This window comes from Amphibalanus amphitrite, unplaced genomic scaffold, assembly GCF_019059575.1.
Source record: "Amphibalanus amphitrite isolate SeventyFive unplaced genomic scaffold, NRLGWU_Aamphi_draft 000284F_arrow, whole genome shotgun sequence".
In the NCBI taxonomy this organism is placed as follows: Eukaryota; Metazoa; Arthropoda; class Thecostraca; order Balanomorpha; family Balanidae; genus Amphibalanus; species Amphibalanus amphitrite.
The window spans coordinates 401612-429019 of NW_024881779.1; the positions used below are offsets into that span (position 1 = coordinate 401612).

Below are 27408 nucleotides of genomic sequence, written 5' to 3' on the forward strand. Positions count from 1 at the left end.
ATTTGGAACGGATCGCTCATGTAACCCCGGTAATTGTCATTTCTGCCACTTGCGTGTGGTGAAATGGGGTCATAACTTATGAGACGGCTTTTTCATATCAATTATTTTACATAAAATCATATTTCAAACCATAAATAATGTTCGACAGCCAAATAAAAGAAACAATACCAATACGGGCTTACAGTTTAAGGCTCGACATTGTGTTGTCTACGATTAGACAGCTGATAACTCATTCCCGTACGTCGTATGGTCGTAACACTATAATGACCTTTGCTTATTGTCACAAGTGCGCCGCATTCGCGATTGTTGCCGACGCCTGTTTGCAGGTGAGCCCACTACAGTTGTTATACATATCTAAAAACCGATAAACTTTTAGGCGAAAAAGGCACTATTCCAGGCCCATTTTTGATTTTTTTTTTGCGATATTAGGTAAAAACAGAAGCTTCTTATCCTAGGAAAAATAAAATGGGAAATCTTTTAAAGGTGGCACACTACCTTTAACCGGACGGCCGTGGTCAGACCCACCACCGCCCGGCAGTCCCGCTCGGCGCAGGTGGCCCCTGACGCTGAAATGATGAATGTGATAGGCTTGATTGGCGTGATTATCGTACTGTTTGGGTGCTTTGATTGCGTCGACCCGGACAACTATCGGCTGATTGGTGGCTGTCGGCCGGCCGGGCCTGACGAGCGGTTCGGCGGTAGTTGACTCGGTCGTGGGGTGGGTTTGGTCGGTATAGCTCACTCTTCATCGCCACCGAAACTGGCCGCCAACAAAACTCGTTGTCCAAAGTTTGGCCGTTCTGAAATCGCTCAGTTTGTTTGTCGCTGAAAGTGACCGTTCCACGCATCAATAACATTTTGCATCGGACAAAGCGACGTGCATTAACGTCACGAAACCGATTCGATAGACTCTCAGACTTGCCCCTCAGACTTCCAGACTCTCAGACCTCCCGGACCTCCCAGAGTCCCTCGCCGTTCCGTCGCGCCCTCAGTGGACCGGCAGCTGTTGGACTGTTCATTTTTCGCCGATTACGGGCGCGTTTTGTCGCTGCAGGGGCGGCTCCGCGGTGTATTGTTCCACTCCAGCGGCGATGGGGCCGGCTTTATCCCGAGTACAGCGAGTCGCCATTAGCGCGTCCCCGCTGCGCGCTGCCCGCCGCGCCGCCCCCCGCACCGATACACTTTGTAATCACGTATAATTGAATGTTTGCCTTTCATAGGATCCATACGGCCGAGCGAGGGTGGCACGCTAGTTTTTGCCCTTCCCGCGGGAGACCAGAAATGGGAAAGGCAGCGGACCTGGCGGGCGACGCGGCTGGTGAGGCCGACGGTACACCGGCGGTGACTGAGCCAGTACAGTGACGGTACACCGGCGGTGACTGAGCCAGGACAGTGACAGCACCACGACGGTGACTGAGCCAGTACAGTGACAGCACCACGACGGTGACTGAGCCAGTACAGTGACGGTACACCGGCGGTGACTGAGCCAGTACAGTGACGGTACACCGGCGGTGACTGAGCCAGGACAGTGACAGCACCACGACGGTGACTGAGCCAGTACAGTGACAGCACCACGACGGTGACTGAGCCAGTACAGTGACGGTACACCGGCGGTGACTGAGCCAGGACAGTGACGGTACACCGGCGGTGACTGAGCCAGTACAGTGACGGTACACCGGCGGTGACTGAGCCAGGACAGTGACAGCACCACGACGGTGACTGAGCCAGTACAGTGACAGCACCACGACGGTGACTGAGCCAGGACAGTGACGGTACACCGGCGGTGACTGAGCCAGGACAGTGACGGTACACCGGCGGTGACTGAGCCAGTACAGTGACGGTACACCGGCGGTGACTGAGTACGACCGGCGGTACGGTGAGCTGCTGCTGTTGGAAGGGGCATCCTGGGACTGGTATTGGGAAAACGAGTGCGGTGGGTGCTGAGACTGAGGCCACAGTGGTGAGACTGGGAGGAAATCAATGGGCGCTTTTTGAGTGTTGATTGCGAAAAAAAGTTTACATCAGGTAATGTGAACTGTGAAATTGAAACACGTTCGGCGTAGATCCGACTGCGCATTTGGCCCCGTGCCCGGCTGTATCATACGCTCGATTGGTCGCGTGTAACGGCTGTTGAACTTTAACTCCGCCTGCTACGTACCATTGCCCTACAACAAAAACCAATAGCCATTTGTTGGCCGGTCTAATCACCGCGTCCAATCACTGGCGAACCCTTCTCGCCGCGCGCGCCACATCTGTCTTCTGCGGCGGTCACGGCGCGGCAAAAGTCGCCACGCTCTGATCGCCATCACTTGTCATACAGACGGGCAGAATTACCGAATTAATCGTATTTATCAGCGGCGGCGCGGCGTCCTGGGACGGCGACAACTCCCCGGCGAGGGGTGCATCAAAGCCCGGCCAACTATACAAATTACACACTGAACTAATGGAGATTTATGTCAGTACAATATCATCTGCGAAACGCGATTATCCCGGGAGTCAATACGAGGCCCATCTCTACATGAGAGCGGCGCACAAAGAGGGGACTAAAACGCCCCGTGATTCTGCCCGCCCCTCGCTCGGCGCCCGCCGGGACCCCCACCGCCGCGGGCCGCCCCATCGCCAACTGTCCGACTGCGGCCTAAAATAATTAGCCCTCTTCTGGCGGCCTGCGGATCTGATACCGACAATCGGCCTGCAATCTGCCCGGCTTCCGCCGTCGGCGCCGTTACCACTGCCGACGCCATGGATCGCCGGTCGGCGGCGCATGCGCGCTGGCGGCCGGCAGCCAGGTGGCCGCCGCCGCCTCTATCAGCCGACGGGAGCCGGCCGGCAGCAGAGGCCGGCCGAAACTGGCAGCGGGGCCACCTGCCGCACACCGCCGCCGAACAGGTGCCACGCTCGGACACCGCCGGCTCAGCGCCCGCTCTGTGCACTGGCAGTGGGACGCGCTCTGGACTGGCAGTGGGACGCGCTCTCTGGACTGGCAGTGGGGCCCGCGCTCTGGACTGGCAGTGAGGCTCGCTCTGTGGCCCGGGACTGGCCGTGACGCCCCGCCGTCCGGTGCGGCCGCAGTGACTCGCCGTGTGCGGCCGGGAGCAGTCTGGTGTGGCGGCGGCCGCAGCCGTCACCGTGAGGTCCGCCGAGGTGGCCGGCTCGGCCGTGGCGCCGGCTCTGGGCCAGTGGGAGCCACCGCTGGCCGCCGCCGCCTGTCCGCCGGCCATGTACAGCCCCAGCGATAAGATGATGAACATGAAGCCGCTGGCCCAGGCGCCGTGTTTCCCCGGCGGCCGGTACTCGCCGCCAGCCACATACCGGCCCACCGTCGACCCCATGCGGAGGTGTGTCAACTCATCGGTAAGTGTTGACTGTCACCGCATCCCCGGCAGTCCCGGCCGGGGATGCGGAGGGGCCCGGTCATCCTTGTGGGGACTCGTCGGAACTGTGGTCAAGTTGGGCAGTGTATTGGTAGCTTGTCGGTATGCATTACATGTACTCAGAGTTGTAAGCGGGGAAGGACCAGTGTTTGTCGGTTATTGTCAGTTCTTTATTTAATCACCACAATTTGTTTGCTATTTAAGCGTCGATCACCTCCGAAGCGCGGAGTGCGGGCGCTCTGACGCGTTACCTAATCACATTGGCATATTCATGCAAATACCCGTGGCTTTTTGTTCATTTAAGATATGTGCCTTAAACATTCCTCCATTCCTTTTCCATCGCGGATTGATGGCCTACCCACGTACCCAATGTGCCGACATTTGCTGACGTCAAGTCGCGGAGTGCGCGCTGCACTGGTTACACCCGCCCGGTGTGATTACCCGTACCTCCTCAATGAGACTCCAAGGCACGTCGGCACTGTATTTAACTGGCGAGTCGAGTGGTTATCACCGGCCACACTTTGCATGATTGACTGTTGGCGACACAGCACCGGCGCGCAGCTGAGCTGCACCGGGCCGTCCCCGCCCGGGGTCCGCGGGTCGTCATTACTGGCTGCCCGGCGCCGCTGTCAGGTACGACAGCTCTAATGACGCTGCCATTTACACCCGCCGAGCGGCCCGAAATGAGCTCGTCTACAATCGCACTGGCATGTCCGTTCAGTAATTATTCTGTACCATTAAGATTTTATTGAACTGTGGAGGGCACAAATTTGTTATACCCGCTAGCATAATAATACTTATAAGTATCTAAAATGGAAAGCGGAGATGGACTGCATGTCTAAGAAGGTCATTTATAATAAAAGAAACTATAAAGCTTATTTAAAACTGCAATCACACAACATTCCGCATATTAAGACGTGGTCATGACCAGTCACAGGCATGCTACCTGCATCCCATGCACTTGCCGAGATGCCTGATTTAGAATGCACCAATGTTTTGAGGCAAAAAGAAGGCAGAAGCAGTCAATTTTCACTATTTTGACTAGCCTGCTCGTTAGTTTCTGCGCCACCTCCCATCCGCGTCTCTGTGAACTTTGAGGCACTCACACCCTGACGAGTCGCCCATGCTCCTGACTCCGTGACGAGTCACTGGCAGATGCCTCTGACTCCCCGTCGAGCCCGTCTTTCCGTTGTGACTTTCCGACTTGTCACTGAGTTGGCTCAACCTCCCAAATCTGCCCAAATGGCCACTCAGCTGACTGACAGCGCTCGGGTCTGGCAATGGGGAGAGGTACAGACCCGGCCCGCTGCTGGCAGGCTCCAGTGCCCCGGACTCACTAGCACGCTGAGGCCGATTACTGTGAGCGCTGAGTCGGCCGGTGTCGCCGGCCGGTGCCGGCTGCTCCGGCTCAACTCAGCTTCCTCCTGGGCCCTGGCCAGACCGGACTGTTCTCCTGCGCTTGGCCCATCAGCGCCCCGCCGGCCCTGACCGAGCCGCACCAGCTCATCAACTCCTTGAAATAGGTCCGACTGGACCACTGCCCCTGGGTCAGCCCTACTGCCTCGGACTGGACCACTGCCCCTGGGACAGTCCATCCGCTCCCTACTGGACCACTACACCTGGGTCGGCCCTACCGCCTCGGACCGGACCAATGCCCCGGGCTCGGTATATCCGCCCCCGCCGGCCGCTACCCTGGGTCACTCCATCCGCCCCCGCCGGCCGCTACCCTGGGTCACTCCATCCGCCCCCGCCGGCCGCTACCCTGGGTCACTCCATCCGCCCCCGCCGGCCGCTACCCTGGGTCACTCCATCCGCCCCCGCCGGCCGCTACCCTGGGTCACTCCATCCGCCCCCGCCGGCCGCTACTCTGGGTCACTCCATCCGCCCCCGCCGGCCGCTACCCTGGGTCACTCCATCCGCCCCCGCCGGCCGCTACTCTGGGTCACTCCATCCGCCCCCGCCGGCCGCTACCCTGGGTCACTCCATCCGCCCCCGTTACGCTGGGTCACTCCATCCGCCCCCGCCGGCCGCTACCCTGGGTCACTCCATCCGCCCCCGCCGGCCGGTGCGCTGAGGTCGATGGCCAGCAGGGATTATCAGATCTGACACGAACTGGGGGACACGTGTGCTGCTGCTGCCAGACAGCCAGTTGTTTTTACTGTGCCCTATACGAGGAACAAAGTCATAGAACGACCGCATTATTTTGATCCGTTAGCCGCTAACATTCACCAATGGACGTCTCGCAGCTCGCTGAGCGGATCAGATACGGCTTATGATTCCTTTGGATGCTGTTGTTGTTTAAAGGTAGGTAACTAGGTATACAGAATATAAAATACGCATCGTGCCAAGACAAATATTTTCATGTTTCGGTTCTAACTTGGCAGCGTAATGCTATAATGCAGAATGCAATATTTTGCAGAAAGCAATTCAGTCAGTCATGTTAAAAAATAACATATACAAATTAAGATTAATTTGATGCATACCTAGCTACATGCGTGGATACCAAATATTCACCCCTGTATGACTCGCGGTACGAGCCGATTCAGCGCAAAACAGACAAATTCAGCCCAAAACAGACAGACCAACCAACTCTGGTCGTCTGGCCACTGACCGGTACCGTCCTCCGATTGAAAGCTTTGGAGCCAATCGAGCACCCCTGATAGAAATAACAGAGCAAGCAACGAGAAAGGAGAAAAACGCAAATCGCTCGCCGTGGTTAGCACTAGCCTAACCTAGGTGGGAAATAGTTAGGCAGCACTTTTTAACTAGGAAAATGGTAGCAGATACAATGAACATTGTGGTGGCTGAGCTGATTCATCATGAGATCGGGAGAGCATTGCGGGAAGGGATGAGAGCGGTGCCTGTGGATAAATACCATTCAGTGTGACAAAAACTGAAACACCATACAAATACTGGTGCAAACACAACATTGACTATCAAACAGCTCTACTGGCTGTCATTGCAAAGTATTGACAACTTAAAATGTAGTAGGTACTGGCAGCGATTATTTCAGTCCCCCAGAGTCCTCCTTCCCCCCATGTGGTGCTGAAGAGCACCGTTTGACCGGTACCTGTGCATCGTGTGGCAGGTAGATGTGGAAAGGTGAATGCATTTGGCCAAAGACCTCTCCATAACCATATGTAGCGGTGATGTCCGCGACCCGTGCTCGACCGACAGAGTAATAAAATAGTGTAACAAACCTGCAATTGCATAAGATAGCGCGCAAATGTCTGTCACGAGTCGAGCTGTTAGGCAGTTGATTTTGGCTGTTCGATGACTCTGGCTGACCCGTTTCACCCAACCAAACGTTCTCGCTCGGCCCCAGGGGCGTCGTTTTGTATAGGCCTGGGAGTGCCCGAGCACTACCAATGTTCAGCTGAGCACTACCAATGTGTTGTTGAGCACTACCAACATTTTTCTTCACTTATTGAGAAAATTGCATTCAAACATGTCATACAAATAAAATGAATGAGGTTCTTATGTTTAAAATCAACATGATAGCAAGTAACTTCAATGGTAAGTGGTAACTATTGATGAAAATCTATAGACTTACTCCACAAGTAGATTGAATTTGAATTGGTTGACCAATTCAATCTTCTTGTAGCGTACCTAAGTCCATAAATTTCCATCAATACCTAGGTATCATTTTCACTTTCCACATCATGTCATTACGTCAAGTAATTTCAAGTTATGTGGTACCTACCTACCTACCTACCTAACAAGTTTCACAATAGTCAGGGGCGTCGTTTTGTATAGGCCTGGTAGGGCCCGAGCCTTACCAATGCTTATTTGGGCCCTACTGTTAACGCTAGACCCCTTGAGACCCTAATTTTTCGCGATTACTTTTAAATGCGTGAAGGAATTTCAACCAAGCTCAGGACATGGCCGTTTCAAGACAGGCCGAAACTTTTACAATTTAGATATTTTATCGCCATTTCAATATTTCAGGCACTTGTCATTGACTCGTAATGTTAACTGTTTTTCCATCCTGGATAGAGGCTTTCTACGTCATATGACATTAGGCTCCGCCCACGACTGCGGCATTGACCCGTGCCCATCAGCGACCTCTGTACAAACGACACCCCTGCCATCTGTGAAGGACTATGAATTTCGCTGACGCTTCACGTGCTATGAGTCAATTGCAGCAGACGGTCAAGTAAATGTTAGGCTCTTGTTGACTCTTGTATATAGGACCAAGAGGACCATCACTCCTCAACCTACTACTCAGTCGTGCTTCGAACAAACGTTAACGATTCCTAACAAATACGATTTTCGATGTAGGGTATCTGTTTGAAATACGAGCGAGCCGTATGATGTGAAGCTCAGGCAATTAACTTATTATTGCGTTGTTCGATGGTTGCATAGCGATGTACAAATCGGCAGCTACTTGGTGACATCCGACATCCCATTATCGCATTATCTGCAACGCCATAGGCTTTAAATACAGGTGAATATTTCCTAACCTTATGTCAGTTAGGTATATGCCATCTGCCCGTCATTTGCAGCTTATAAAAAAAAAAATATATCAGCGAACATGAGTGGTGGATGCGCATTGAGTGGTGGATGCTCAATGCGCATTGTAGAAGCAATGCGCAATGAGCATTTATGACTCCTTAGTCATCATGTCGCTCTCTGGGCACTGTCAGCCAAGACGCTACGCACAACTCCGCCGGCTTTCGGCACCGCTCGCCCGTCGCCCGTCCCCGCTCCCCGCCACAGCGAGAGTGACCGCGCGCCGGCCCGAAACCGCCGCAGGCCAAGACCACAGAGGCGGGGCTTAGCTGTGACGTCATAACGTATCACAGACTGGCTGGTGATAGCCTCTACACACCGGATGAAAATCTTGCTCGAAATTTAACATTACGAGTCAATGACAAGTGCCTGAAATATTGAAATGGCGATAAAATATCTAAATTGTAAAAGTTTCGGCCTGTCTTGAAACGGCCATGTCATGAGCTTGGTTGAAATTCCTTCACGCATTTAAAAGTAATCACGAAAAATTAGGGTCTCAAGGGGTCTGGCGTTAACAGTAGGTACCAATGTTCGCTGAGCCCTACCAATCTTTTGTCACTTATCAGTTGATAAAAAATCAAAATAAACAGATAAGCAAATATTAAATAAGCACATATGCAAGTACATAAATAAGGTTCTAGCCACAGTAGGTGCATGTAGCTGACAATGAGGTTTCACGTTTCTAGGACTCCGGATTTTAAGAGGCTCGAAAACGCAATTGGTTATAGAGGTCCATAACTGCCTCTGAGTCCCGCATACCACGCGACCGCCCCTAATAGACCCCAACCCGTCTCCACACCAGCCGCTGGAGGCCCTACACCGACTTCGGAAGGTGCCGCGGTGCTCCAGAATAGGCCATAGGTATATTGATTTGAGTGGGTGATGCAGCCTGGTTCCCCAGGGTTCAACGCCAGGTCATTACCGCATCAGACCCCGAAAACTGAAGCTCGTAACTACGAGGGGCGTTCAAAAAGTTTCGGGCCGAACAATGAAGGAGTTGGAATTTTGGCCTGCAAGGCGGTGTGTTAAATGATGTGTTATTGGGATGTCCACTTACGCAAATTAAGTAAGTGGCCATTAATTAAGTCTCTTCTGTGATTGATTCGGGCTTCTATTCGTAGCATAGTTCGCCATTTCGGATAGGATGGGCGACGCCCAGAAGAGAGCAGTGATTCGTTTCATAGTAGTTAGTGCAGAAAAGGCACCAAGCGTTAACCCTCGCCCTGGACTTTTTTCATAACACGGCCTGGCAGGGGGGAGGGGTCGATGCGACCCCCCTCCGCTCGTCAACTTTCCAAAACAGGGGCACACAATTGATGATGTGCGTCCATTCGATAAACATCGAGGAGAGGCTATAGGGAAGCTGACGTAAAGTGTGCACCTGATCCGCGACCACGCACCTGCGTACGTACGGCTCTCCAGTAAAAGTCTTGTTGGTTTTGCTTTTTCGGACATATCTGGTCCTATATAATGTTCAAATGCATAAGTATCAACCCGAATTATGTGTATGCACATTTACCACGAGACTGTGAAATTGCATCGTTGTATGCCAAATACTTTCCGAGATATTCACCAAAAACCTCATTTTCTGCCGTTTGGGGTATTCTGGCCGCAATCTTCCTGGGATCGCCTATGACATCAGTAGAGCCATCTAACGAGAGGAACGCAGAAACACAGAATCATGAATGAATCGAGCGCGTAGTAAACGGTGTATGAAAGGGAGACTCGGCAGAGGCTATCCGGGTGGCCGGCGCGCGGCGCGCCCTTAGGCATCGGCCGACCCTTCGGACCGCGTGGGGTCAGAGGTCGTGCTCGGGAAGTCTCGGCTCTGGGTTTAATAAGCGCTGTGCAGTCAGGAAGGGAGGATAGGATAGCGCTAGCCCGACTGACTAGTGTCTCGGCTGATTCGTGTGGGGTGGAAGGGGGCACAGAACGGGATGGTGGCTAGTGGTGGATGATGGGATGGTGGTTAGGTTAGTGCGTACTGCGTAGAACGTAGCTGAGTGAACATGCATTGTTTTTTCATGGCAAACAACATGCAGCATAATGTGCGGGATTATGCCAGAACTCATACAAAAGGGTAATAATATTTCGGCCGAGGGAGTGGATCAGTGCCATGACAAAGCATGACGATGCTGCCAAAATCGGGATGCTTTTTTGCCCCCATTTTTTACCCCTAACATGCAGCGCTTAATCCGAACTTAGAGGTCCCCGACTGATCTTAGACCTTAAAATCGCACCTGTCCGGTGCGCCACCTTTTCTTCAGGGGCGCTCTTCTTGGTTGTATCTGTTCTTACCAATAACTAAAGCAAATCGAATGTATAATAAAAAGACATACCTCGAACACAGTTTTATTCACACCCGCTCGTATGCATACTTGTTTTGACCTATACCTTCTCGCATCATAATATCACTTCAGTGCTTAACCCTCAACGGAATTTTGGGTTTTCTGCATACGAGTATACCCCGGCCGAGGGGGGGGGGGGGGTGATTGCGACCCCTCTCCGTCTTTTTGCCCCTAATTGAGCTAGCGCCTTGCGGATAAAACTGAGCGCGTGCGTCGTATGAGATGCAGCAACTGGTACCCAATTTGAATGTCTCGGGTCAACCGATAAACTCTGAGGTCAGCTCAAAGTCGCGGGATCGGTTTTTGGTAAACAACTTCACCACTTAAGTGGTTACAGAGCCAATATTATGGCACCATCGAGTTTTGCATGCTCAACTTCAAGCGCGTCGAATACACCTTTTTGCACTCAAAATAGGCATCTTTTCATTCAATTTCGGCGAATTGCATTCAATTTTAGCGATCTCTCTATTCGAAGCAAATGAGAGATCGCTAAAATTGAATGCAATTCGCCGAAATTGAATGAAAAGATGCCTATTTTGAGTGCAAAAAGGTGTAGTATACGCTTTGTTTTCGTTGAGGTCAATTTAAGGCATGTTCACATCAGGTCATGGTCAGGGCAGAGCCACTCAGGCCACGAAGCTGGCCCAAGGAGGTCATATATGTAGCTTCTTCGATTCGGTAGGTCCTCACAAGTCCACTGGTGGCTTCCCGACTCGCTAGCTCAATTTGATCGGGACTTTTTGGTGAAAACTCCTGTGACCTTAGTGACGTCATAAGTGAAGTCGCCTAACTTTAAGAATGGAAAAGTGAATGCTGGGGCTTGCAAAGATTGTATAAAATCGCGAATTAATGCGCTTGAGACAGCTTTAGATGGCTCCTGGCGCCAAAATAACAGCTTTCATATTTCCCAACTGATTGATAATCGTGAGGTTGCGTGTCCGACCTGACTTCAGGTCACTCTTAAGAAAAATACGAGATAGCTACATACAAGTTGTGAGGCCTCTGTGAGATAGTACTAGATCATATAAGCTTCATTCCCCGTTGAAAAGTATCCTGGCACGGGCGAAGGGTGCTGCGACGTCGCGACATTTTGGGACCTTACAGAGGTTCACTTTTGACGTCATTGGTCAACGGCCTTACCTTAACCTTCGCACTTGTAGGAGGGTGTCGAACAGACCTCCTACCCTCAGTTTTTCGCAAATAACTCGCGCAAAAAGCGGCTGATTGCGACGACACTTTCAGTACCCTCGAGTTAATCAATATTACGCCTACCCTGTAATTTATATGACCCTGACTCAAAAGACCTTTGACTTGTGATTTGTTTTCCGAAACCATTTTTGGCCGGAATCGCGTTTTGGCGTATTTCGCGTAGAGCGCGTTTTATTGTCTTTTTGTGGCTTTAAGCGATCTAACATGTGAAAGGATGTTGATCCCATGGATTCTAGTGGGTATCAAGGTCACGTGAAGGTCAGTCAGGTCACTGATCTTTGATGACCTTTGTTCACTCTTTCGAGTTCTACATGTTTCTAGGGTAGATTTTGGTCTTTGGAGTTGATTTCGCATTTAGAAACCGTTTGAACATTTAAGAAGTAGTTTTGGTTCCCTCGTAACATGTGACCTGATGCACGAAAACATCATCTGTGATCAAAACTAACTTGAAATTCGTGATCAGCACCCCGCAAAACCCTATAACAGCTTCACTTTACGAAGCTCTAGCAGGTCCCGATTCCCCGACTTTTGAGTTATATTGACCTGTCAACCAATGACCTAGGACCTTGAAATTGGGTATCATCGGCCTCCTCTCGTCACGGGCAACACGCTCTTTTTCCGCGAAGCGTTAGCTCGATCAAGGGTTGAACGGCAAAGGGGTCCAATGGACCCTCCTCCCCCCCTTACGATCGACGCTGGCAAAACACCAATATGGGCGAGGGTGAAAATACAGCTGCTGTCATAAAAATTCAGCTTGAATCAAAGGTCAGGCTTGCCAAATTTCAGCTTTCGCAGCTATCAACAAAAATAAACATGTGGAGGCGGCACCCGCCTCCCCCCCTCCTCTCCTCTCGGCCACTGCCAGCGAGGTTTTAAGCGTATCATACACGTTACAAGGCATCATATATCAAGATGACACACCCCAGCAGCCATATGCACTGAACAAAAACTTATTACCCACGTTAGTCTATCGGCACCATAGCACATGGTCGAGACTGTCGTCAGCCACGGACGCGCACTCGACCAACCCTCTGAGCCCGTTGACTGCGGGTGACCTTGACATGTCAAGCCTGATCGGCGGCCGGCCGCTGTCGTGCGTTGTTACACGCGGAGGGGAGGGAGACACAAAGCTCTGCGTTATAGTTGACCTCTGACCTTTCCCTGCGCTCTGGTCACTGACCCCGCTCCATGTCGCTGGGCGGTGGCATGGCGGTGGAAACCGGTTCTAGCCTCTACACATGCCACCATTCTAACCCTCCCCTCCCCACGCTACTACGCGGCGTGGAGTACGCTCGTGCGTAACTGGGCGGAGCAAGGGGTCACGCGATACAGGGGCGGAACTGGTTGCCCTCCCGCTCGCCGAGCGACCTACGACTAATACCCTGGAGAACCGTACATGGGCGGGATGACGAACAGTGAAGCGATGAGCTTCGAGTTGTTGTCGCATCCACTTTTTTCTCTCCGAACCTTGCACACTCTGGTTAGTGGTTGCCACCTCTTCCCCAACATAAGAAAAATAGGTGGACCCTATTACTGATTTGGGTGTCTCATACCGTTCGCTCCCCAAATCTGTTGTCCAATATTGGCTGTTAATGGCCGTCTGCACCCAAATCGTGTTATCGTTCATATCACGATCGATAACAAGACGTGGGCCGACGACGAGTGTGTCTATAGGACGGCATATATATGTACAGATTGGAAGTTCCTATTGGGGAGGGCGGGAGGGGACTATTTTCCACAGCCTGTCGCTTGGTTTCCACCCTTCTGCACTGTCCGCCGCCTCTGAGCTCGCGTCTTGGACTGCCTGACTTGTTTTGCGGCAGGTCCCTCCCTCCCCGTGTGTACTGTGTGTGCCTTATCTCGCCTCGGCCGCGGCCCGGTCCCCTCCCCGTCCCTGGACCCGGGCCGTCAACCGCGCGCCACGACTCGGGTCTCCTCCCACCCCTCTGCCCCTCCCTCCCTCATCGTGCTGGCCATCCTCCGCTCACTCTATTCGAGCCCCAAATCAAGCTAGTAGCAGCGGCAACCTCGCTAACAGCAGGGAGACGAAATCAGCCGTCTTGGACGTGCAGGATGGGTCCAAAACCCACTTGGTTATGGAGGCCTTGAGGGCTCTCGCGAAGCGCTGCGCGAAATGTGTTTGTCTTAACGGTGTTTATTTGAATAAATGAACTTTTTGGTCTAATGAGTCGATGCTGTATCTCTCTGCTCCTTCATGGTCGGGCCCGTAGCTTTCTGAACGCCCCTCGTACTGTCATCCTTTTATTTTGGCAAGCAGGTCTTTCTAACTATCGTTGTGTTTCCAGTCCTCGTTAGTTGTCGAACCCTTCAATTGGCGTGGGTCTTCAAAACCGTTCCTGGCCCCGCAGCCGTCTTTTTTAGTCGGCTTGGGCCCTCAAAGCTGTTCCTGTCCCCTTTCAGCACAGCCGTCCTTTTAAGTCGATGTGGGCCTCTTTCAGAATGGCGTGCATTCCTCCGACACTATCGCCTATATAACTGCACGTTTTGTGCATGGCGTCCGGTGTGGACCCAGATTTCCAAAGTTTTTTTTTTGTGTTTTTTTTTAGATTTCGGTTAGTCTTGTCAATGACCAGGGCGAAAAATAAGTGGCCGAAATCCGATGAGAAAGGCAGATTTGGGGGTACCCTACCTTGTAAGCCCCGTCATATATGGCCAGCCGCCGCCTTTGGGCACTACCAATCATTTTCGGAAAACGACACCCCTGCTCGGCCCAACATGAATAGCGAACGGTTAACTCTTATCGTGTCTTCCCGCTTGGTTCAATTCTCGTAGGATAAAATTGCTTTTCTGATTAGCATGTATCATAATACTATGCCTCTCTACATAAGTAGAAAAGGGAAAAATGGAACCATGCTGCACGGCCTTAAAGTATCTATTTCCCGGTTCCCGGAACGTGAATTATCCGCTTTCCGGGTCCACGGTCAATCGCGCCTTTGTTAGCGTGAACCCTCCAATTTCCGGCGGAATTACATACCAAGCTGAAGGAGCGTCTCCTTGACAACTGTGCTTCGTCAAAGTGCGGTTCGCGCCGACAGCGGCGTTAAGAGGCGGCCAAGAGGCCACTCGGCGGCGGCCTCGGTGCGTGCCGAACCAAATTACCCGTCTCAGTCAATCACATTAATGTCACGATCGCCGCTCATGCATTATTCGGGCCCGTTCGAGGCGCCGGCCGCCGGTTTAACAGGGCTCGAGTACACACCAGCCGATGAGCGAGGGTGCTCACGCCCATAAATCAGAGGGCTCACCGGCATTTTTCACGCTGATTGGAAACGTTCGTGTTTTTTAGAATCTTGGTGTGAACGCGTTCCAAAAATGTTTGCTTAACTGTTTGCATAAGTAGCTGGAAGATTGATCAAGTCTGATTGGATTGTCAGGGGCGCATGGCCGGAGTTCCTTGATGTATTTTTGCCTTTACCTCAGTTATATGTATATTGACAAAGGGTTTCCTTGAACGGTAGGCTTTAAACTGTTATGGCGTTATTTAAGTTCACGTTTCTCGGAAATGAAGCAAATTGACAAAAAAATGTCGTCAGGCTTTGCAAACAAAACAAGGACTCATTGACAAAGGACCTACATTGGAATCACTCTTAACCAATGTCAATCGGTACACAGCTGCTATAAAATGCTGCTCTCATCACTACCTAGCCCCTTCTGCACTTTGTCTGAAGGCTTCTTAGTGCTAAATGATAACTGTCTTGGATATTGCTCACTTTTGAGTTCTATTTTTATGATTTGAACGCTAAAGCCTGAGTGATGGTGGCCGATGCATCTCATTAAATTTGTCAATGAATAAAGCGACATAATATCTTTGAGGCACGCATGTTATAAAAAAGTGAAGCAGTTTTCAACAAAGAAGCCAAGCGAAGGTAAGAATTGCATGAAGCAACTTTGAATAGCATGAACGGGGGCTGCCAGCCCCCGTTCAACCAGCCCAGGCGCGGCGCCGGGCTGGTTCGCTCGGGCGGCGAGCGAACGGCCACCGCCTGGGAGGGTAGGCTGTGCCGCTCCGCACGGCGGCACGGCGGGTTAGCCTACCTCCCAGTCGGAGACTCTGCTGACTGCTGCTGGACCGGCCGGGCAGGACTGCTGCTGGACCGGCCGGGCGGACGGCGCGGGTGCAGTGACGGCAAACCACTCCAACCGGCCGCTCATCCTTCCATAACGTCATCTGAGTAGTGGTTCACCGCTCCTCACTGAAATTAGACGGAAAATTTGAATGGTGCATTCGTTTTCACCAATATCGTTATCTCATCAGACCACCAATTCAGAGCAAACAGTGCATAACCGCGTTTCATAGGCAGTTTTATGAAACAAGCAACAAATATCTTTTGAATTTACCACATAAGTCATCGTAAATAAATAATAAATAAATTGCATCAGTACGTAATCAGCTACATAACTGGAATCCCTGTGCTCCTTCCATATACATAATATTATATGGGTTAAGTTATTATGGGTTAAGTTATTATCAGTTAAGTTATTACGGGTTAAGTTATAGGTACTCGCCTATATAAGCGAGTTGGCTTCAATGAAAAATTTTCCCTACCTAAGACTATCTGTTTTCCAAACATCAAATTGTGTCTATTTCGCTAGGCATCAAAGAAGCCATTTGACATAAGTTCTGTCATAGACCTCTACATACCCTTTATGTAGAGGTCTATGGTTCTGTAAAAACGCATAACCCTTTTCCGCCCTACCTCCCACGTGTCCGTTTTTTCCGCCCTGCCGCCGTGTCTCTGCCGTGCCCAGCAAACGGTCCCCGTCGAAGGAGAACTTTAGCAAAGTTGGCGAGCCGCCGCCAAGGAGAGCCGACAGTAAATGAGCCATTCGCCAGATGGGGGCATGTGCAATCCAATCACCGTGAGCGCGGCGGGCATCACCAGAGAAAGCACGCCGGCGACGCTCTACGAGCCGCCGCCGAACGTGGCGCGAATGCGGCCGCGCCGCGCCGCCAAATCTAATCAGGCTACGTAGGGCGCTTCAGAGGTGCACAAACCTTCCTACTTGCCTACAATGTAGGAGACAGGAAAGAGCCGAAGAGGGTAGCCGCGAGACAGATTTCAGTTTGTGTTTTCTGTACAAAATGACTATAAAAACAGCTAACTGGTAGCAATTGGTCGGTACAATCAGCTGTCAACGGCATTTGGTCATTACATTTCTTTACGTGTCTTCAAAAACAGTTCCTACAAATCTCCTCCATGAGACACCCACGAGACAGTTCCCATTGGATTAACATTGTGTCTCATGAGACACCGTGTAGGTAAAATGTAGGATGAAAAACTGCGAAAGTGGTGGGCATGTTTCGAAAAACGGCGCACAAATTTTTGGGGCGCCTTAACAAAACTCCTGTTCGAAAATGGGTTCTGGTAAAGTTTCGTCAGCTGGTTTCCATAGCAACCGCCATTCGTGGGACAAGCTGACGCCATTTGCTAGCGCGTTGCGTGGTAACCAGCTATTGGTGTCAGTTGAATTTGAAAGATAATTGTAACAGTGAACAGCTCGCTTCCGTTGCTGTACTGTGCTGTGGATGTGTGTCTTGTGCAGTGTAAGCAAAGTGTATAAGGACTTTCACATTATATTTTGTGATGTGATGGTGTGGTAATAGAAGGTTGTGAGCTCCAAGTGGAGTTAAGGAATTGCCAAAGAACTGAAAACTCTGCATGGGCCGGAAATCTGCAGCCTGCACTTCTATAAACTCTTCATAAGAGGTTCGTGGCAGGGGGCATTTTGGGGAGCGATTATGGAGGTGCTGGTAAGTAGGTAGGTACCCAACCTAATTGGCTTGATGAGAACTGAAACTGAAAGTCAACTGAATTGTGAAATTGCTTTACCTATCCTATCTGATCACTTCTACTTATTTTTTAATTTTCCATTCATTCTGATTGATAAAGAACAACATTGAAAGATGCTAACATGCAGGTAACTACCTACCTAGCTCTAATGTAAATAGGTACCTAATAATTTCCTTCAAAAGAATATATGGCTCTTCAATGTACTGGAGATTTAGTAATTGAAGGCATCTCACTACATTTTGAACATTACCTAGGTATAACTTCCCTAAACTGCATGACAAATTTTCAATTTCCTTGTTGTAACACCAATATCACAAACATTCATCTGGGCACAAGGCTCACAACATCAAATTATTCATGTTTTATAGACAGGTACCTATACAGCAAAAATGCAACAGATATGTGATTATTTTAAACATAGGCTTTGTGTTCAGTTGTGTATATAATAATTTTGTGGGTGGAAGATGTGTCATGAATTGTCTACAGGTCTGTGTAGAATTGTAATTAACATGATTATAGAAAAAGGAATGGTCAGTTAAGCCAGTCAGACGACGGGCAATGTTTGTTGGTGAACTGGCGTGTCCTTTGATCATGGGTTCCCATCATGTCTACTACCATATCCTTATGGCTGCTAGGCAAGGAGAACCCTACCAGGTGAGAGAACCAGGTGAGAGTCAACATGTTTACTCAATAACAAGATATGCTGGCATGGAGTTTGCTCATGAGTTTGCTCAAAAACCTTTCAGTTAGTGTGGGAAGCATAGCAATTTGAAGCATATGCTTATAAAACTGATTTGTAATGGGGTTTGTGAAGTTCTCCATAAATTTCACACCTAGCAATGTACCTACCTAATGCATTGCATTACTTTACGAGGGAGACCATACAAGTTGTCAGGTAGGTAGGCTTTGACATTGATTTCAAGATTTCAAGGTGATCTGTGCTTTTTGCTTATAACTTGTCCTCATTCTCTGACTAAAGGAGTGGCAATACAATCTGGCTTGTTCTATTTTCCTCTTGCCTTGCCATTTTTGACATAATCCTTGCCCAGGCTATATGTTGGTATGATGAAGGTCAATCAGATGACATATTTCAAATATTACAGTCATGATTTCAGTTGAATTTGCCTAACTTTATTTAAACAATATAAGATTACACATTGCATAACTATAACAGCAATATTTGAGCCACCACTGGCATAGAAATTAATAGGTTGCAAAGCATTGCTCAACAAGAAGAAATCAGTCATTGACAGTGGAGAAAACACATCTAGACTTGACAACAAATTACAATTGATTATTCTTCTACCATTCATGTTGGCATAAGTAATAATTCAAATGGATACTTAGTGCATTTTTTTAAGCACATGAGATCCATCCAAAGGCACAGACTCGGAACAAAGGCTGTGTTATAAACAAGGATATTGCACCTTTTTGGTATTTTAACATGTTGTTATATTCCGACATCCTAAGAAAAATAATATGGTAATCTGCCCTGCTTCATTTGATACGTATCGATGAGTAATTGGATGTTGCGGGAATGCAGTTAGTTTTCCGGCAGTTGTCTCCAGCAGCGACAAAATGGCCGCTTACTTTCTGTCAAACATTTGCTTTCATATGGCTAAGTACATTAATTTCACTTAGTCTAGCTTTGTCTAGCAAATCTCCAGTTTTACTTCGGAAAAACCGGCAGCGTGTTCCACATTGGTGACCCCGCCAGGCGAGGCAGTTCCGTCGGCCGTCGATGTCCTTCGGTCATATAACCCCCAATAAAACTAGCGCGTCGAACGATCGGCAGCATGGACGGTCTCGCACCATCCATGGCAGGGACCGACCTCACAGAGCCACGCAGAAAACAGGAATATCGGATTTATCTGCCTCTAAACTGTAATGTATGAATGCGTCGTGAAAATTTTACAAGACAGCTGAGGTTTGCTAAGCAAGAAAAAATAGACCAGGATCTGTATTAGCGAAGAGATTAGCGATGCACGTGAAATGTGTATAGATTGCAGTATAGATGTAGTCAGCGATGCAGATTATAAACGGATTTAAAGCCGCTTCTTAAAGCCTACAGTCAAAACGTTTTCTGAACGTTTGTGGTCCTCAATATGATAGGTATTCCATAGCAATTTAATGGGCTTCGTCCCATTAGCAAATATTGCAAAATCGTCCTCAAATTATGTTTTCTTACCTAAATGAAGTAATGTTGATCCAGGAAAAAACTTGTTACACACTCCTTAAAGTTTCATATTCCTTAACAGAAACACTGATGTGCACCGTACACTGCAGCGTTACGTCACTTCACCTTCAGCCCGCCAAGTAGTAACTGCCCCACTAAACGGGAGAGGGACGCTATGGGACGGCAGATGGACGCCCGTCTGGTCCATGTGGAACTGAACCCTCATTGGATGAGAGGAATTAATTGAGCGTCCCCGTGGTTTTATGAGGGTAGTTCTTGACTTTCCAGTGTTTCCAGACACAGTCAACAACCAGACCGCCTCACTCTAGTCTATTTATACACCACCAGTATGCATTTCAGGTGGAGGTGTACCAAGTCCTGCCTCGCACTTTGCCCAAATCAGCGCATATCGTATGTCTGTCGGCTTCTTAAAAAAATGACGATATATCTGCGGATAGCTTCAGAAATAAAAACACTTCAGGAATAGCGTTTACGTCCTGTAAATATTAATAACTGTAATGTAAATAACCAGCTTTACTTGAAAGTATAGATATGTTGGGATATACCTAAGGATGATCGGTGAGACAAACCGGAGCCATCGGAGACCGTGTAGGAGACAGGCTGGGCTATTTGTGCACCTCTGGGGCGCTTGTCGCTGGCCGTCGCGCGGTCTCCGTGGACGGAAAGGAAGAAGGGGCATCAATAAAGCTAAATAGCAATTGTGTTTTGCACAGACATAGCCACTGTGGAGTGTAGAGTCTCATAAATGTAAAATAGAGACGGACTCATAAATAGCAATTATATACAGGTATCCGTGCGCTGCTTAAATGTTTTTTTTTTTAAATAAGAATTGCTTAATCATCAACGACAGTGTATCTAACGAGGAAAAATTGAATTGAACTTGGTTCCGCACCAATCACCGCTTTCTTTTTGTGTTTAAATGCGTCATAGACTTCTCTATAGAGAAGTCTGTGAATGGGTCCATCCAAATTTCAAGCTCCGTTGAAGTTCCGTTATTAGAAGTGTAAGGCATTCATAACTTTTACTGTTACCTGGACTGTTTTAGGTAAGGCGACCTCTTCGTGCGCTTTGCATACACCTCACATAGCTGCACTTTCTAATGAAAAATCTGCTATTTAAATCGCGTATCAGTAGCTGCCTAGCCAGAAGACGTCCCCACGCACAGCGCCGCGGCGCGCCGCATTGTCAGTACCTACCGTTCACGGCCCTTCGCAAACCGCTGTCGGGGCGATAGCTTCCGAACTCCGCGATTGCGACCGACATAAATAATGCTGGGAACGATCGGCACACTCGTCGGCTCCCCACGGGCTGCCGATTTCCGTCGGCGCCCATCGACGGCCATAAACTGCCGCGGCCACTGCACGGCCCGAGCGGTGCGGGTCGGCTCGGCCTGTGCGGCAGGCAGGGCAGCGCGCCAGCCGCCGTGGCCGCGACCGGGCACCGCGGTCACCGGCAGGGCAGCGGTCAGCGGCCCACACCCGCCCGCAGCGCCGCGGCACGCTGCCCGCCGCGCCGCGTTTAATTAAATGGCCACGGCAATAATGGCCTTATGAAAGCGTTTACGGCACGGCCGCCGACGGCAGGTACAAGTTTCATTTGGGCGGCGTGCATTAAACGGCCGCCGCCGGCCGGAGCGGCGCGCTGATGAAATCCACGGCGCCGCGCCGCGAACGGACGGCCGCCGGCGACGACGGCAAAATGGCGTACTCGCTCTTATCTGACGCCGACGACGTTAAATGGATTGAATTAAAAATGGCATTCCGACATGACATGTGCCGTGCCGTGTCCCGGGGCAAAGTTGTCCTTTTTGCGCGTGCCGTTTGGTGGCAGATGGCTGACGACATGCAGTCCTCAGGCAGGAGCCCTTGTGTTCCCTTGGTATATACCAGCGGCAAGCGGAATCGTGTACATGTCCGTCCCCGGGTACACAGGCACTGCGGGCCCGCAGGATCCTGTGTTAGTTACACCGTGCTACGGGCACCGAACCTCAGTGCCAGTCCATGTCCACCGCCAAGTAATTGTCCTCGAGCCCCATCCACTGGCGACTGGCCCTGGCTCCTCCATCGCGCCGCCGACAATCGCCATGGCTACTAAAAGAAATGCCCGGCGCACTCAACCGCAGGCCACACCGCCGACCTTCGTATTGATTTAAAGCAGCTAAGCGCTTTGTGTGCTAAAATGAAACGAGGTTTTCTGTGTCTTTTCCTTTCCTTTTAATACTTGGCAAGAACAAAGCATGCCATTGCTGATGGTCATGCGTTTCAGAGTTTCGATAACCACTAAACCCATATTCATGCCTCAAAATAAATAAAAAAACGAAAATTTAATGTATTGGTGGATCTAGCAGCATATTTCGGGCATTTCTTCCCGCCAAGGAAGACAAGACAACGTTTGCCTTAAACGGCAGACTGCACAGCAATGCACAAGGAAGCAAATTCCGAGTCGAGTCCTTTTTAATAAGAGAAGCTTTTTGTGGAGTTTGCCGATGCAGCGTCTAACGACCATTCTGAATCTGCATGTAACAACACTGAGCAGAGTGAACTGCCAACATATTACATACATTCCGTCGCACAAAAATACATTTCCACAGATTCTACAGAAGATGATACAGTGTTCCAGTCAGCCATCGTCAATGCGACTGCTCATCTGCGCAGACCAACCGGCGATACCCTCACACGGCGCGGCGGTAGGTCTGAGAACTTCTCAGTCCGGTGGGAGTGAGCCCATAACTGACGCTGAAGACGTCACAGGCGGCTTAACTTGGACAAATTTAACTGAAGTACCTGTCGAGATCCTTTCAGGTACTCAGCACACGGAGAACATGGAGCACTGTAGCACTTAAGTGCTACTTAACGGTGTGGCAAGGATCCGGCACAGCAAAGGAGACAGTCAATACGTAACTGAAAGAGAGTAAAGGATAGCTGGTTGCACATCAGGAGATAACAGCTTTCAAACGTTTCATAACGACAGAGAATCACAGTTATCGAGCAGGGCGTCCAACATAACATGGAATCATGTAACACCCGCTACAAAACAGCATTTTCTCCTCTCCCTCTTTGTGCGATAATGCCTACACATACCGATGATTGCATCACTTTCGCAATTTGAACAGCTCACTTTCCAGCCATTTTAATTGCAGTATGGTTAACGTTTGTTTTCCACCACGCTGTACAATGCCCATTATATTGAATCCGCTCGGTTCATTGCTCGTTTTGCACGAGCCGCCCCCACTCGGTCCGATTACCAGCTGACCCAGCTCCTCGGTTGGGGTCAGCTGGGGTCATTTGACCGCTCACTCTCTTCGGGAGTGGCGCCCGAGCGATAAGCAGAGCCCGGCGACCATTGCGGGGCGGCGGCCGTTTGCAGTCGGTGCCCGCCCCGCGATGGTCGGCTCATTGTCCGCCGCCGCCCGCTGCCGCCGGGTCGGGGGGCGTCCGGCGGTGGCCCACAGAGCCCGCCGGCCCCGGCACACCGCCGGGCCTGTGTCGCTCATTGTCGACCACTTAGCGGCGACACGGAGCGTTCACTGTGCGCCGCCGGCGATCAATGCATCACAGAGGCGGCCGCCGCCGCCGCCGCCGTCTCCGTCGCCGTGATTGGCCCAGATCGATGGGGGCGGGGCCAGCGGCGGCCGCCAAGAATGGCTGGGACTGTCAAGTGGCGTGCGTGACGTCACCGTGGGCCGATGGAGGCGGTCGACTTGCGGCTGCTAAATCAGAGCCGGCCGAGCGGCGGTCGCTATCTCCGACCTTCCCGCGCCGGCCGCCGCCCGCCGGGAAGAGACCGGATGAATATTTGATGGCGGCCGGGGAGGCGGCGCGACCGTCCCACTCGGTGACGCATTCGCACGTGATGCGCATGCGTAAGCGCTCCCTCGTTGGCGGCCCTTCTCCGGGGAGCGACGATCGGCGCAACGGCAGACGGCAGCCTTTGAAGTATATTTGGTTAAGGAAAGTAGAGGGTTTGCGTAGTGGAGCTGCTTACGAAGGTTTGAGTTGTCACCACATTATATTAAGAGATAATCACCACTGAACAGTTGCAAGTGCCACATTCTTTAATTTGCGGACATGCTTTTGGTTGTGCGGGTCAGGGTATAGATCACTACTGAGGTGCGCGGCACCAGCAGCTTAGATAAGAGGGAGTAATTTTGACAGCATGTAATACAAACACATCAGAAATCACAAGCCTTCCCGCAATAAAAAGATATCCTAACTCTAACTCTCTACGGTGCGCTAACAAATGCAGTCAGCTACTGGATCAGAGGAGCGTCGCTGTTCTCGTTCTCCCCGGTACCGTCCCCACCCGCTGACGCTGCACCTCTCCTGCGACAGGGGAACATCTTCGGCGGCCTGGAGGACAACCTGCTGAGCCGGGCCGAGGCGTTGGCGGACATGGGGCGGCACGGGCCGCCGCCGCCGCCCACCAGCCTGCCGCAGCTGCGGCACGAGATGGTGTACGGCCACCCGCACCCGGCCATGGGCGCGGCGCACACGCCGCCCACCTCGCGGCCCCACCAGATGTGGGACATGATGTACATGGGCGCGCCGCGCGGCTCGCCCGTGCCGCCGGCCAAGCCGCAGCAGGTCGCCGAGGTGCCGCGAGAGAGATGGGTGAGTAACGCACCGGAGAAATGGCAGAGTGGCGCCAGCCGTGATGCATGTGGAGTGTGGCTTTCTGTTTTGGGACCGGTGCTAGATACAGTTTTGCTGGGGCCTGGGCTGTGCCGCCTGTGCCAGAAAATGGCCAAAACGTTGCCGTCGCAAAATGGTCAAAGGAGACCTCAAGACTTGTATTCTGCTAATTTGAAATGATTTAAACCAGAGCGCTGCGCCTCTGCTGCCACGCACTCCGCGGACCTGAGTGCCGCACTGCGCGGACCGGAGGCCAGCTCGTGCCCGGCCAGCGTCATTAATCACACCCAGCGGCCACCTTCGATTCGCCGTTTCAACAATATACATCACGTGATCGACGGTGTCACGCACGGCGCACCACGCGGCCCGATCACGTGACGGGGGGACGGCGCGCGCGGTCGCTCCTCTGAGAATTAGTGCCCGGTAACGACGCCCCAGCGGCTGCCGTCGGACGACAGTACGCGCTCGTTTGGACACTGTCGGCCGCGGCGTGAAACGGGAGCCGCCCAGGCGTGCCCGGCTATCGGCTCTGGTAGGGTAGTTGCACCGTAAAAAATGAGCTTGGGGAGGAGAGATGTTTGTCAATGACGGACACTGGGTACTTTATGTACACTGTACAGCATAAACGTAAAGAAAAAGGAGATAGATGGGCAATGGCATCAATAGGTGATAGGTGGGCATCAATCGTCAGAAACATTTTAATATCAATAACGGCTTCGACATTCTGGGAAGGTTAGGTCATATGCAGGTCGGACTGTAATGTTAAGTGGGCTGACGTGCCGCACCGTTTCAGATGTGCCCGCCGTACTCGGAGGGTCTGGAGACGATGTAACCTGTACTGACGTGTGCCGTTATTTCAGATGTGTCCGCCCTACTCGGAGGGTCTGGAGATGATGGACCACCTGAGTGGCGCGGCGCCCACCTCGATGCCCGGCCTGGGCGGTATGTCGGACGCCGGCCACCACGGCGCGCAGCTGCACGCGCCCGTCTACTCTCACCCCATCAACACCATGATGACGCACCACCAGGTGGGGCTGCACGACGCCGACACCGACCCGCGCGAGCTCGAGGCCTTCTCCGAGCGCTTCAAACAGCGGCGCATCAAACTGGGCGTGACGCAGGCGGACGTGGGTCGGGCGCTGGCCAACCTGAAGCTGCCGGGCGTCGGCGCGCTCTCTCAGTCGACCATCTGCCGGTTCGAGTCGCTGACGCTCAGCCACAACAACATGATCGCGCTGAAGCCAGTGCTGCAGGCCTGGCTGGAGGAGGCCGAGGCGCAGGCGCGCAACAAGCGCCGCGACCCCGAGGCGCCGTCTGTGCTGCCCAGCGCCGAGAAGAAGCGCAAGCGGACGTCGATCGCGGCGCCCGAGAAGCGCTCGCTGGAGGCGTACTTCACGGTGCAGCCGCGGCCCAGCGGCGAGAAGATCGCCGCCATCGCCGAGAAGCTCGACCTGAAGAAGAACGTGGTGCGCGTGTGGTTCTGCAACCAGCGCCAGAAGCAGAAGCGGATGAAGTTCGCCGCGCAGCACCACTGACAGACAATGAAAGCCGAGCCTGACCCGCTCGGCTTTCAGGGATACGGCTGACGGGGTTGAGAGGGACTGAGGTCGGGCCGCGCCGGCTGAGGGACTGAGAGGGACTGAGGCCGAGTCGCTCCGCCACAGAGGCTGTCCTACGAGCGCCGGTAGCCGCCGGGAACGGCCCCGGGAGCTGGTCACTCCCTCCTATCAGGGGCCGTGGAAGAGCACCCGAGGCGGCGACTGCAGGCCCGGCTCGAGACTGGCGGCGAGAGAGACATGCAATCCAAACTCACGCGGCCCTGGGGCACCGGCGGCCGCCGCAACGACGCGTTTTATATCGGTGACCTGTGCAATAGGGCGGCTGGGCGGCCGTTCAGCCGGCGGGAGGCGGAGCGGGATCGACCGCAGCGGCCCGAAGAGCGCCTCCAGGGCGGGCTAACCGGCCGCGGCAGCTCCCGAGACACAGACATGCAGGTGCCGGCCGCCACCGAGCCGGTACACGGGGTGCCGGCCGCCACCGAGCCGGTACACGGGGTGCCGGCCGCCACCGAGCCGGTCCCCAGCGCTCATACCATGCTTCAAAACCGCGGTGAATAACTGTTCTGGCGAATGTACTGAATGTACTGCTTAGAAAATGGGGGACGGGATATTTTGTCGGATCGTATTTGTCTGAAATACCGGGTATGGCGACAGTTCGTCATTCGTGTTATGCTCCTGTAACCTCACCGATTCGTTGCATATCATGCTGCACTCAAGGTTGTTTCGGATTAAATGCATCTGATTTTTAGTCGATATGTAGATCACGTACCTGACATTGCTCTAGTCAATCAGCTATTTGTGATCTCACCCCACACATATCGCGGGACGCTATTGCGCTCCACCCAACGAGTCATATCACAGAGAGCGATTTGAGCCGCGCGCTGCGTCTAGTCGACAGTTCTGCCTGTTTTTGCATCTCTTCAGCGACGGCATAGCCATGTGATCATTTGTGCTCATTTGTATTGTTCATTATTCGTTTGCGTGTATAGATGCTTACTTTGTAGTCCTAGCTCAGTCAAGTTAGAAGGATAGGGTCGCCGGTCGGTATATCAATATCAAAGCCCAGATCATTTTGTCCACATCCTTGATCATTTGTCACTTCTATTAACGAATTCGAAGCAAAAAGTGAGCCACATGTCCCACCTCACTGTAACAAAGTAATAAGTATAATGCGCCCCATCAGCTCCCAGTTTTCATATTTCCTTCGAGCGCCGCAAAGTGTTTTCGTTAACCAGTGATTCCACACACTACTATGTGTCCGGAATAGCGGTGGTGTTCGGGCGGGTTTGCTTACGCGCAGTCCACGGCCGACCCCAGTGGGGCGGTGTGGGCGCGTCGTCTCGCCATTCGCTTGTTACGCGGCGCCCGTGCGGATGCCGGCTGCCAGCGCGACAGGGCCGCACCGTAAGCCGGGCGCTGTTCGCACATATCCCCGGCATCCCGTGCGGCGCAGCCGGCAAATGTTGATGAATGAAACTATGTAGCGTTCTTTATCTAGCGTCTTGTGATCGGCACACCTTCGCTGTATATTGGCCAGCGTGTCCAGAATCGTGTCAGCCGCCGTAGAGGGGAGGCGTCACCGGGCCTGGTCGCTCGCCGGGCCGGGCCGGGTTGTCACATTGGGTACACCTGTAGTGTCCAGTGTAACCGCGTCAGGCGCCGGCGCCGCGCGCTGACCCCGCCTTCACCCTGCCGCATGTGTTACCGGTAATGGAAAATGGTGCAAATCATGGAAACTATGTCCAAATAAAATTCCATACACGTA

The 27408-nt window shown here is 51.9% G+C and overlaps 1 protein-coding gene across 1 annotated transcript; it reads left to right on the forward strand.

Moving 5' to 3' along the window:
- The first annotated feature begins 2834 nt into the window (after positions 1-2834).
- On the forward strand, positions 2835-27408 carry LOC122387377 (inhibitory POU protein-like). Its single transcript, XM_043377525.1, has 3 exons — positions 2835-3354; positions 23785-24063; positions 24945-27408. Exons 1-3 carry the CDS (start codon positions 3220-3222, stop codon positions 25617-25619), a joined length of 1089 nt encoding a protein of 362 aa, XP_043233460.1. The 5' UTR covers positions 2835-3219; the 3' UTR covers positions 25620-27408.